At 44.8% G+C, this 12,780-nt stretch overlaps 1 protein-coding gene across 2 annotated transcripts in view; it reads left to right on the top strand.

The window, feature by feature from the left end:
* Positions 1 to 12,780, top strand: part of SCNN1G (sodium channel epithelial 1 subunit gamma) — a 106,800-nt gene that overhangs the window by 53,867 nt on the left and 40,153 nt on the right. For both annotated transcript variants that reach the window (XM_068126335.2, XM_068126334.2), the window contains exons 7-8: positions 4,424 to 4,522; positions 5,030 to 5,147. In XM_068126335.2, coding sequence (XP_067982436.2) covers positions 4,424 to 4,522; positions 5,030 to 5,147 — 217 coding nt within the window. The remainder of the gene's footprint in view (positions 1 to 4,423; positions 4,523 to 5,029; positions 5,148 to 12,780) is intronic.

The raw sequence follows: 12,780 nt of genomic DNA, 5'->3' as shown, positions 1-12,780 counted from the left end.
CCACCATGGATCGTAGTAGCAACACCGATCACAAATATTGTACAAAAATTTAAAATTATGCAGGTTTTAAGGTCCAAAAACATGACTTTCTGATAAATGCATCAACAGCATGTTATTTTACCAAGTCGTTAAAACAACATTTTTACTACTTTTGGGGGTCTGAATTAATAAATATTGCTGCCAAGACCAATGTGAACATGACATCATATAGTTTGTGTTGTTTTTTTACTGTGTAAATGGGTATTTCAAATGTAACATACAATTGGTGTATACTGGTGTTTTGGGGCAGCGGTTCTCGGTAACGTACCACGATATCGCTTGTGAAAAAAAACAAGATGTTTTGGAGGTCATAAGGCTTCATCCCACACCCTTCTTGCCAAATCCCTAGGTTCAGGTCATGAAATCAAAAAAAAAATAGATATCCACCCTATGGCCCTGTGTCTATTAGTCCGCAATGAATGTTCCAAACCACGCCTTTGCCACAGTCGTAAGCCACTTCCCTCGAGCCCTGATTGGCAGCTCGTGCTTACCGTCACTCCTTCCCCGCCTTCCTTCGCCCTTGATCGACGTGTCCAGGCCTACCACGTGGCATTTCATGCCAAAGCCAAAGTATTGAGGCGGCATAAAGCATTGGAGGGAAACCTAACTCTCATTTTTCTACTCAACGCAAAACTAACACAGGAAAAGGACTATGCTTACATTTACTAAGAAATAACTGAACTATCGCGAGGCTACGTGTGACTAAACCATGAGGGGGAAAATTAACCTTTATTTGTAAAAACACAAAACCGCAACAATATAATAATTATTTTAAGTGTATAACAGTTGGTAGAGTGGGGGATAAACTAAGGAATGGGCTAATCAGACGACTTAGCGGTCGCACAGTCTCCTTTTACTGTCTTGCCTGGATTTTACTTCCCCCAGCATGTTACCCTCGCCAGAGGAGAGGATATTGCATTTTACGTCCGTTTGTTTGTTGCTTGAGAAAATCAAAGATTTTTCAAGTGTATTGGTTGGTCTTGTGCGTTATTCTGTCTCTGTCTGTTTGTCTGTCTTTCTGTCTGTCTGTATGTCAGTCGCCTACAGGTCACAATTTTCAACCGATCTTCACAAAACTTCACCAAATGGTTGAGTTGGTCATAAGAAGCCTATTGTTTTTGGGGTCAAATGGTCAATAGGTCAACATAGGCCAAAGGTCACCAACTTTGTCAAATTTCTAAAATCCTCAATTTTCATCTGATTGACTTGAAATTTTAAGAGGATTTGCATACCAGCTCACTGAATTCAACCACCAATTGTTTTTTATTTGAGGTCATCATAGGCCAACAACTTATTTTATGGATTTCACAAGTATCGTGCTATGCAAGACATATTTCTTGTTTGTTTGTTTGTTTGTTTGTTGTGTCTGCTTGTCCACACAGATTATATATGATTTTCTCTGCAACTGTTGGTCCGATTGACAAGACATTTTCACCACAGGTGCACTTCCACCTTTGGAATTTAAAAAAAATGATAATTATGACATCGTCGTTCACGTGGTATGGGCGCCATCTTTGAAAAACCGAAAAACTTTGCACCTCTGTATCTCCGAAAGTGCTGCATAGAAAAAATTGAGACATGGCTCATTGTAAAGAACTCTCCAGTGGGGAATAACAAATGTTTGTGATGATGTCATAGTTGCCTCCATTATGACGTCATTTGACAAGTACAAAACTTCATCTGATCAAGATGAAATTTCTTGAGCGTCATCTAGGGATAAATTTTTGGGAAAAAATAAATGATGACGTCAACGGCCACGTTCGGCCGCCATATTTGTTTTAACACAAACACCTTAAAAACCACTAAAAACACGTCCTGGCGAGGGTCTGCAATCTGATTGCTCTTTCTTGTCTCTCCTTGTTTATAAACTGTAGCTCTGGTCCTTTATGGGCAGGGTGTTGAATGGGTGAGTATAACATCATTCATAGAATACATTAAGCATTCATTCACTGGTTTGCATGAAAGATCCGATGGTGCATTTCATAAAGAGTTTCAATTGTGTGTTGATACCCTGGAAAAATTCCAAATTCCTCTCATAATATTACCAGGTCAATGCATTAGCAGTATAGGCATGCCTCAGTAATGATGCAATCAACAGACACATTCACTGCTGAATCTTGGCCATTCAAATATGCATTGAATAAGTGTAAAGAGATCGATATTGGCAAATGAGTAATGGAAGGTAGGTGGATAGAAAAGGTGAAGGGGTGGGGGAAATATAGAGAAAAGGAAAAGGAGATGGGAGTTTGATGAGGAAGGGAGAGAAGGGCATACATGGGGTACATGGGTTGTGTGGTGGGGAATCGTCCCATCTTTTGACATAATAATTATGTGGCCTTATTTTTTTATTTCTTTTTTTTGAACAAAATTGTACATCGTCCAGCAAATATTTTTGTAAGCTGCGATGTTCGTGCATGAACCCTTACTGATCAGGCAGTCGAGTGGCTCCGTTTTTGTGAGTCAGTCAGACTACAGGATTTGAAGCAACTGGCCACAAGCATTTCAGAGTGGTAATGCAGCTTTCACAGTAAGATGCTATTCCCAATCTGACAACAGTATATGATTGTGTTGATGGATAGACAAAAGTGAAATGAAAAAGGAAACTTAGATTACAAATTTATTAACACATTGTTAAAGTTGCTAGGTCGGCCCAGTTGTTTGGTTGGTCACCACTGTCAAAGTGGTCAAGCCGGTCCACCAGTTCTGATGCTCCAAGCAGGGTCGCAGGCATGTTTGCCATGCTATCATATTTTGGTGTAACATCTGAGCCAGCTAAGCAATGTGCTGGTACTCCCTCACGCCTCCTCACCCCAAGCACTCAAATCGTGGTACGAGCAGTAACTGCACCGGGGTAGATTGTGCGTAGACACTAATCGTCCCGAACCGAATCTGTTCTTTAATGGATGATAAATTACCAAAATGTATTTTGTGATCAGGGCAACTCGAATCACTCGCAAAGACCAAGTGACTTCATGTGCATATTTATCAAGTAAACCGAAAGGGAGAACAAAGGCCACAAAAGCATTTATTTTCACAGTTTATTCACAAAGATACGTGCCCCAGGTGTCAGATGAATGGAAAATCCTTAGTTATCTAATCATTAAGGCTTAAGGCCTCAGGCACACCACAGAAGAAGATCAGGGAGAATTTGAACAATACGAGGAATACCCTTACTGCGCTCGACAGTGTACAGCAGGCCCTGAGGAGGAGTGTATGGCATGGCATGGCATGATTGTGCGGTCACAGTCCAGAGAGTCTAAGATGTGAGAGTACAGGCTAGTCATGGCAGGTTGTAGAGGCCCCGGTTTGGGTGGGAGAGTAGTGGCAGGTGTGGGAGGGAACTCCCAGTGGCCGGACATGTCTGCTGTGCCGACTGTGTGCTCATGCTAAACGAGCAGCCTCCCACACCGAAGTCCAAGGTGCAACTCATGCCAGACCCTGGTTGGCCCCACCTTTATCTCCTCAGATTTTGCTCTGCCTCATAACTTTGTTCCTCGGCATCCACCCTGCTCTAATTGGCGATTCTTGTGTCTATCCAGGTGTGCCCTGTGGTGGTCACGTTCTACGAAAATGGCGGGGTGCAACTTTTATGTTGAATCCATGACTTCGCTACAAAACTTACACCCACTGCCTCATCTTTCCCCACATCGGCACATATAAGACAGATTACAGAAGGATAAAATATTTTAAAGTTTTGGTGAGAAGCAGTTTTAGACATGAGCATGCAGGGAAGGGAGGCTGCTACTTTCTATAGAAAAAACGACGCATTTCCTAATATGGTCATTTTACTTCACGCTTACGCTAAACTTGCATTATGGAAATAACTATCATTATACTACGCAATGTTAATCCCCTAGAAGGCATTCCCACAACACAATTAATGCATAAAACATTGCAAATCACACCAACAAGGAAACAAAGGTTATCATTGTTATATACTTATCTGTCATTTGACAAAATTGGGAAAGGCGATGTGCAACACTTGGAATTCTCATGCCCGCTTCAACATCATACATCATGGTGGCTAATGTCTTTGTGCTGCCCAAATGAACGTCGCATTGACCTTGAAACATTGCCCTCTTGCGATTGTGCTGTCGAAAACATAAACATTCTGTAACAGTGCATGGATACGTAACACCTTGTCCAATGTGTGTTTACGGTTAGGTTTTTGCTTCCTGCACCTATCACAATTCTACCAGAAAAGAAAGGACACCTTTTGAGTGTCATCCAATGAGGCTTTGACATCAAATTACCTCAAAACAAAATGTGACAGGACAGTGAAGGATTACAATTGCAGTTCACAGAAATCCATTGCACAAGATCACCAAGTGAGACAAGTTCCTTGCTTATGTTTGGATTCCCTGTCTGTGTGTGTTTCTTTCAGAGTGAAGTTCACAAATTAGGATATCCTTACAGTGATTGCACTGATGATGGCTCAGACGTTCCAATTGAGAATCTCTACTATAGTTCATATTCATTGCAGGTAAGTTCGTTAATTGTTGATCATTTTAGCCTGTGACAGGGGGGTTTTGGAAGACAATAGAAAGGGGGGTTTTAGAAGAGAAAAGGTGGTACATGGCATGGGGATCGTGTGATACTTGGAAGTTAAGAATATTAAGAATTCCAAGGCACGATGCAGACCTGTGATCAATACAGGAACAATGTAACGATTCAATGCCTAGCTGACCAATCAGAGAGCAAGGCCCAACCATATCGCAACACTTTTTGCTCTTCTTCTTCATCTTCTGCCCCACTGTGCCCCATAATTCTCCTTCTTTTCTTCATCACCATCCACATTCCTCTCCCAAACTATTCTGCATTTTTTTCCTTCATATCTTCATCCTTCTCTTCCTAATTGCAATTTAATATTCCTCCGCACTTTTCTGTACCCCAAACACAATGCTTCCTTGGCCCTATGACATGAGATTGATGGGACCAAATTGTCTCTCCCTATGTTTTTCTTTGTGTGAATGTTTATGGGCATGTGCAGATTTGCCTCCAATCCTGCTTTCAAAAGGAGATAGTGCAGCAGTGTGGTTGCGGTCACTACGAACGACCGCTGCCTGCCGGATATAAATACTGCAATTCCCAGGAGTTTCCTGGCTGGGGTGAGTTTTGAAAGTTTGTCTGCACACTCTGGACAAGTCGAGTGGGACTCTGAATGATGTGAAGCAAAACTTTTCTAGAAATGTTGAAAGAAGCATCTAGAGGTCTTGTGTATTTTATTTACTAGAAACACCTGCTCCCTTCGGGAGAGTTGGCAAGTCAAGAGGGGGGGGGGGGGGGGGGAGGGGGGGAGGCTGGGGGGGAGCGAGGGGTGGAATCAGTCAAGTCAAGAGGGAGTGGGGAGGGAATTCAGCAATCTAAATTAAAAGGAGCCGTGCATGTGTCCGTGCATGTGGATTCCACCCATTGGTTGGACCATTCGCCTGACTCCACCCACAATTTCTATACTACATCCGCCATTTTAGAAACCCTATATAATTTAATCTTCATAACTCTTTAGAACTTTCGAATGACCCTTTAGAATTTAACCTTTGGAACCATTTTTCTCAAGTAGAACTTTTACTGCGGAGGTTCTGCCTGGTTTACTATTACTTCCGATTATTAGTCCCCTACCGGTGTATACCGGAGGGGACTATAGGTTTGCACTCCGTCCCTCCGTCTGTCAGTCCGTCACGCAAAGAACAGTTTTCCGGACTTTTTTTTCTAAACTCTTAATGCTAATGATTTCAAACTTGGTACATGGTTTCCTCATGATAAGTTACAGATGAAGTTCGAACTTCACGACGTTTCGATCATTTTTGACAAAGTTATGGCACCTTGAACTTTGGTAATTTCCCCAACAGTTTTCCGGACGACAGACTGCCGGTAGGTGACATGTATTGCAGCGCAATACTCAGAATGCTTGTTTTATCTTAAAATTGTAAGTTGAATGGGCAACTGTGCCGGGTTTCTGTGAAGTTGGTGATGACATGATAGGGGAGCAGAAAGCGTTAAATATTCCATTGTTTTGACGTCGGAATGCCCATTTGCTTTTATGAGCGGGAGGATGGTGATAGTAAAAATGCGACATCTTTGGAAGGGGGAGGTTGAGGCTTTGGGGGTGAGGGGCAGGGAGGTTGAGAGCCTGAGTGTAGCGAGGGGATCAATGCCTTAGGTTTGGAGGGAAGGAGTGCAAATGCGGGACAGAGTTGGGAGGGAAGGATGAGGATTTTTTGTTCAAGAGTAGTTAAGTGTTTGTCGTTGGTTGTTATTTTCACGTGCGGTTTTCAGAAGGTGGAACAGAGTCCTCCCAAGTCTCGAAGTTTCCACCTCAGTTTCAGTAAGGGATCAAGATTCATGGACGATTTTGTGAAGTTTTCTTATTCTCGAAGATTTATTCCGAGGACTCTATGCAGTTGGAACTCGGACAGCTTCCAACTGCAGTTCATTTGTCGTAATATTCCCAGAGATGTTTTTTAAGATCTATGTAAGGTTCTTTTTATCATTCCTGTTGTTCCAATAATAACCAGTACAATTTCAGCACTCTTCAGCTTCCAGGATCTTTTCCCTTAATTTTTGAGGTCTTGGTATTTGGTCATTTCATGATTTCTGCATTGTTTAGGGCAAATCGCTGGGGACTGACACCTCAATTAGCAAAGCCTGCTTTTCTTTTTTTGTACCTCAGTACATATCCGATCGCAATGCTTTGTTTTCCATGTCAACGCTTGATGGGATCATTCGGTCATATGTGAGCATTACTTCCTTGTTTTGAGTGATTGCATTTGGTTTATGTTTCCACTGGTTTTCTGGAACTGGGACATTGAGGAGACTTTTGCAGATGTGCCAGCGGATTGCTCTACATACCTTGTTGTGCTATCACCAACTTTTTGCCTGGTCAACTCACAATTTTAAGAGAAAGTAATCGTAAAAAAAATAGCATACCTGTGGAACCTTGGTGTACATCTGCTCTGATATGAGTTTTCTACATCCTGATAGGAGGTGGCTCATACTTTGTTTTTATCTTGCAGACTTGTCGAATTGATCAGTCCTGCCATATTCTTAAAGCCATTGGCATTGGTCTTGGTCCTTTTGTCTTGGACATTTATAATGATTCACTCTCCATCCCTGCTGAGCTGATCTCTTTTTAGCCTTTCCAAAGAGCCTTCTTTGTCGATGCTCAATCCCAATCTGTCCAATTCTTTCTGTGCCACTGCCAATGAAGTCACCCGATGGGTTATGTTTTCGGGCTCTCTGTTTGTCTGTCCCTCCGTCTGTCCCTCCGTCTGTCCCTCCATCTGTCCCTCCATCTGTCCCTCAGTCTGTTCGTCCATCCGTCCGTCAGTCTGTGATCGGTTTTCGTTCCTATGATAACTTAAGAATGGCTGAAGGGATCGATGATCTCCCCTCTCACCCCTCCCCCTCAAAGCGTCCTCCCCGCTTCTTCCCCCTTCCAACTTTCACCTTCATCTCCGTCAACCTTCTGCCTCGCTCTTCCCCCTCGTCAAATAACACCTCACTGCGCCTCTCCCAATCACCATCAAACCTTTTGTCTGCCCCATTCTTCCCTTTCTCCAAGCTATTCTGTAATCTCCGACACACCTTCAACAGCTCTCCCTACCTCTTCCTCCTCTTCCACATCTTACCCTACCGCTCCCCCCCCCCCTGTTCTGTATCCGATGCTCCCCCTTCCTCTTCCTTAACAGTATGGACCTCAAACATCCGGGGCCTTCGCTCAAACTTGTCTGATCTCTCCATACAGGTTGCTTCTGACAAACCAGACGTGATCTGCTTAACAGAAACTTTCCTCCTTCATGATGTCTCTGATTCCTTGGTATCTCTCCCAGGTTACTCCCTCCTCCGGTATGATAGACCTGAGCCTCGTCCTGGAGGTGGGGTTGCTATCTTTATAAAAAAAACTCTTCCTCACTCGCCCTGCACTGCCCTCTCTCCACCTCACCCCCAGGAATACCTTTGGCTATGGCTTCCCCTTCGCTCCCACCTTTTGTTCATATGTGTGTTGTACTGTCCACCAAACAGTGATGACTCCATCTACATCTCGCTGTCTGAGAATATGGACCAACTTCTATCTACCCTTCCCAACTCTCTCTTCCTCATATGTGGTGATTTCAACTGTCACCATGCCAGTTGGCTGGGTGTGGGTACCGCTCTCACCAGCCATGGCTCTTCAGCAAAGGACTTCTGTGACTCACTGGGACTGACACAATCTGTCAATTTCCCGACCCGGATTTCAATCAACGGAGCATCTTCTCTTTTGGACTTGGTTATGACTAACTTCCCTGAAAATGTCTGCTGCTCTTCTTCTGCTCCAATCGGCTCTTCTGATCATGTGCTTGTTAAAGTGGACATCTCTCTGACCATTCTCAGAGAGCCTCCTCAGCGTCGACGAGTCTGGCATTTCACTCAGGCCAACTGGCACGGTCTTCAAGCAGCCATCAATCATCTGGACTGGTCTCCCCATCTCTACTGCCTCTGACATAAATTCTTCCTGGGAATTCTTCCAAAGCAAACTGCTCTCTCTCATGCACAGATTTATCCCATCTCGTCTTCTGTTGTCTTACCCTTCCTCCCGTCCATGGTACACGGAATCTTGTGGTGAGGCTATTGCCCAGAAACAACTTGCTTTCGTCTCCTGGAAAGCAAATCCAACGGAAGGAAATCTCATTTCCTTTCACAAAGCCCGAAACAAGTGTGTGTCCACCCTCAGGAGAGCCAGGAAACAATATCTCTCCGTTCTCAGGACCGAACTCTCTTATCTGTCTCCCTCTTCCAAATCCTGGTGGCGTCTGGTCAAATCTGTTTCTGGTGTTTGTTCCCCCTCCATCCCCTCCCTCACCTCAAATGGCCACACGGCTGACTCCGCGCGTGAAAAAGCTGAATGCCTCAACTCTGTGTTTGCCTCTAAATCTTCTGTCCCAAACCCATCCCTCTCTGTACCCACCGTACCCAGTCGTACCCAGCTGCTCCTGGACGCTGTGTCCTTTCCTCCTGACAAGGTGGAAAAGTTTCTGTCAACCCTCGACTCGGATTCTGCCACTGGACCTGATGGCATCAGCCCACGGGTCCTAAAATCCTGTTCTTCCGCTCTTTCACTCCCTCTCTCTGTTCTCTTCACCCTCTCTTTTGCTCAAGGTCATCTTCCATCTGCTTGGAAATCTGCCAACATCACCGCTTTGCACAAAAAAGGTGCAAAAACAGATCCCAGCAACTACAGACCAATCAGCCTTCTCCCAATTATCAGCAAAGTCATGGAATCCATCATTGCTTCAGATATGAAATCTTTCCTCTTCTCCAATGGCTTGATCTCTGATCATCAATTTGGTTTCAGACCTGGACACTCTACTCTGGACATGCTGCTTCTGCTTTCTCAACAATGGATGGAGGTCCTCAATGCCAAACAGGAAATTAGAGCAGTCTCCCTTGACATATCACGTGCCTTCGATACGGTCTGGCACCCCGCTCTGCTCACCAAACTCTCCTCTTTTGGTATCAATGGAAATCTCCACGCATGGCTGGCGGACTTCCTCTCTAGTCGTAGTCAACGTGTGGCCCTGAATGGGTTTCTCTCATCTCCTCTTCCTGTTCAGGCTGGAGTTCCACAAGGCAGTGTTCTGGGCCCTGTGCTTTTTCTGGTCTTCATCAATGATCTCTCTGACTCTCTTGAAAATCCTCTGTATCTCTTTGCTGATGACTCTACTCTCTGTCGCTCCATTCTTCATCCCTCAGATCGGCAGTCTGCTGCCTCCTCACTCTCTGCAGACCTGGACAAAATCACAGACTGGGCAAACAAGTGGAACATGTCTTTCAATCCTGACAAATCTCACACTCTTACGATGTCTCTCTGAAAAGACCGACTGGACAACCCTCCCATCCACTTTCTGAATAATCCTCTCCAAGAAGTTCTGTCACTCAAGCTTTTGGGTCTCACTATCTGCCATGATCTTTCCTGGGAAAACCACATTTCAAATCTGGCCTCCAAAGCCAGTCGCCGACTGGGCATCCTCCATCGTGCAAAGCCCTTCCTTGGCACACCTGAGCTCCTCACCACATACAAGGCTTTCATCCGCAGCTCAATGGAATACTGCTCTCCCCTCTGGGCTGGTGCTCCTGCCTCACACCTAGCTCGTCTTCACGCTGTTGAAACCAAAGCATTCAGAATGATTGGAATCTCCCGCGATGAAGGTAACTCCAAGGGCCTCTCACTCACTCACCGCAGGGAGGTTGGTGGTCTTTCCATCTTCTACCGACTCCTCTCTGGCCTTGCCCCCCCAGCTCTCTCTGGGCTCTGTCCCGCAAATATTCCTACAGGTCGCACAAGATCTGCCTGCAACCCTCTTATGGTCAAACTGCCAAAATCAAGACTCTCTGCTCACCTTCACTCCTTCATTCCTCTCTTCTCCCGCCTCTGGAACAAACTCCCTCACTCTCTTCAATCCCACTCCACCCTCCAGGTCTTTAAAACTGCTGTTCACCACCATCTCTTATCTTCCCCCATCCAAAACCTTGACCTTTTCTACCCCTGCTAATTTCACCCCAATTCCACTTTTTTGAAATACCAACTTCTGTCCTGGAAGTCCTTGGTGTCCTTGTGTTTTATACTTCTCCCTCCACCCCCCCCCCTTCCCACGCCTCCTCCCCCCAAGCCCTCTCCCTTCCACACATCTCCCTGCTCTCAAATGTTGTGTTTGTGTGCTTCCCCTTCTCTCCCCATCTTGTTTTCCGCTCCCTCTTTTTGTGTGTTTTGTTTGTCTGGTTGATTTGTTTGTGAAGTAAATGTTAGCTCTTTCACGAGCCTCGATTCAGTATACAAAAAAAAAAAGAAAAAAAAAAAGGGATCTTAGTCAAACTTGTTAAAAGTATGTATAAATAATGGAAAGATGAACTGACTCGATTATAGGGTTAAGAGGTCAAAGGTCAGAGATCCCGTTAGGTAAAAGTTCTGTTACCGCACTAACTTGTGAACCAGTGATGAGATTTTGACCACAGTGATGCTGATGAGATTTTGACCAAACTTGGTAAGAGTATATATTATGATGCAAAGATGAACTTATTAGAAGATCAGAGGTCATGTCAGGTAAAAATGTGTAAACAGCTGAAGGGATTTAAATCAAACTTGGTACAAGTATGTATAACGTTGTAATAATGTGGGCAGAGGCATATCGGTTGGTGTCCGGACGACGAAGAGTGCCGTTGTTTTTAAAAATATATTTTTACGGCGTAGCCCATAGGGCAAAGCCGTCTAGAACAGTGTTTGTCTGTCTGTATGTGCTATGTGCCCTCAAACTTACACCAATCAGAGCTGAGGATCTGGTCACATGACGGGGTGATGTGATGTCATTACGACAGTACGGCAGCTGACTCCGCACACTGCCATTTTGATGCCAATTTAGTTCAAGCTGAACATGTCATATATCACAATCTCCATGGTCTACCTTAACGCTTTTCATTCAGTGTTAAACACAAACAAAGCGATTGTTAAAATGACTCTCAAATATTGAAAGCGTTACGGGTCTTCCAACGACACAGTACTGTTACGGATTTCTGTGAATGTATGTGAATTACTATTCAGGTCTTTGCTTATTAATGTGTAGTCGATTTAAGGTTGTTGTGATTAAAGGGTCAGGAGCCCTTCTGGGAAAAAGGAGACCGGAAACGGAAGAAGAAAAGACACGAGGTCCTGGAGAAGCGACGATCTTCTTCCTTTTCCTCGCCCAGCTCCGACGCGAGTTGGGATCGATATAGAGCAGCGTGGAGGACGCTGCGTTTGAAAGCCCGTCTGACAAAAGGAGTTACCTGCGCGGGGTAATTACCCCTTGACACGTCAAGTTTCCGTGGGTTCGTGCACGGAACCCAGCGTCCGGCACAGTTCGCCTCACCGTCTACAAGGACGCGTACGGGTCGCACCTTGGGCCTCGCGCGCGTTGCAAGCCGCGCTTGGTTTTGCCCCGTTGCTTGGCAAGGAGGTGTGCGCTGCAGCAGCTGTCCCCGGTGCGCGACGTACACGTTTGGAGCACGTCCGCCCGGGGTTCGTTCAACCGCCCGTGTGCGGAGAAGCCGACCATCATCTTGGTCAGGAGGGGCCCAGAGACATTGTGAGGGACAGAGACCAAAGGGGTCGTGAGTACCCAAGGGGTCGGGAGTGGGGAAAGGGGACACACATATATAAGATGGCCATCTTAATAATATTGGTGATCAATTGTTGATTGTTGATTGTTGACGATTGTTGATTGCTCGGGGAATATATACACAAAGAATTAAGTTAAGCACCCCCCCCGTTTTTTTACAACCTCGCACATTACAAGTTTGTTGTCGTCAAAACAGTGTAATATACCCATGATATTGCTATATTTTCTGGAGAAGTGATATTATGGTCACATAAAAACAACAATCATGCCGTTTTCAATATTTTATTCTGAATAATTTAAGGTGAAATTTTTTGGGAATTTTAGGCATATTTTCACCTCAATTTAAGTATGGAGCTATAGGTCCATCACGGACAGTGTGGATGACGTTTATGTTTTCTAACGTACAGTCATTGTTCTGAGAAGACCTCTAGCGATCTTTGCGTCAATAACGTGTGTAGGACCCACGTGATCGGATCACTGACTCAACCCTACGTCTCATAGACCCTGTAAGCCGTCGTATGCGTTGCTGTGGCAGGTTGTTCCATTCCCGATGTAATGCACGTTCCAATTCATCCAGATTGGCTATTGGAGGGACCATCTTCGCAATTTGTCG

This window comes from Myxine glutinosa, chromosome 10 (genome assembly GCF_964187855.1).
Source record: "Myxine glutinosa chromosome 10, kmMyxGlut1.1, whole genome shotgun sequence".
NCBI classification, from domain to species: Eukaryota; Metazoa; Chordata; class Myxini; order Myxiniformes; family Myxinidae; genus Myxine; species Myxine glutinosa.
This window is presented reverse-complemented; position numbering and strand designations above follow the sequence as displayed.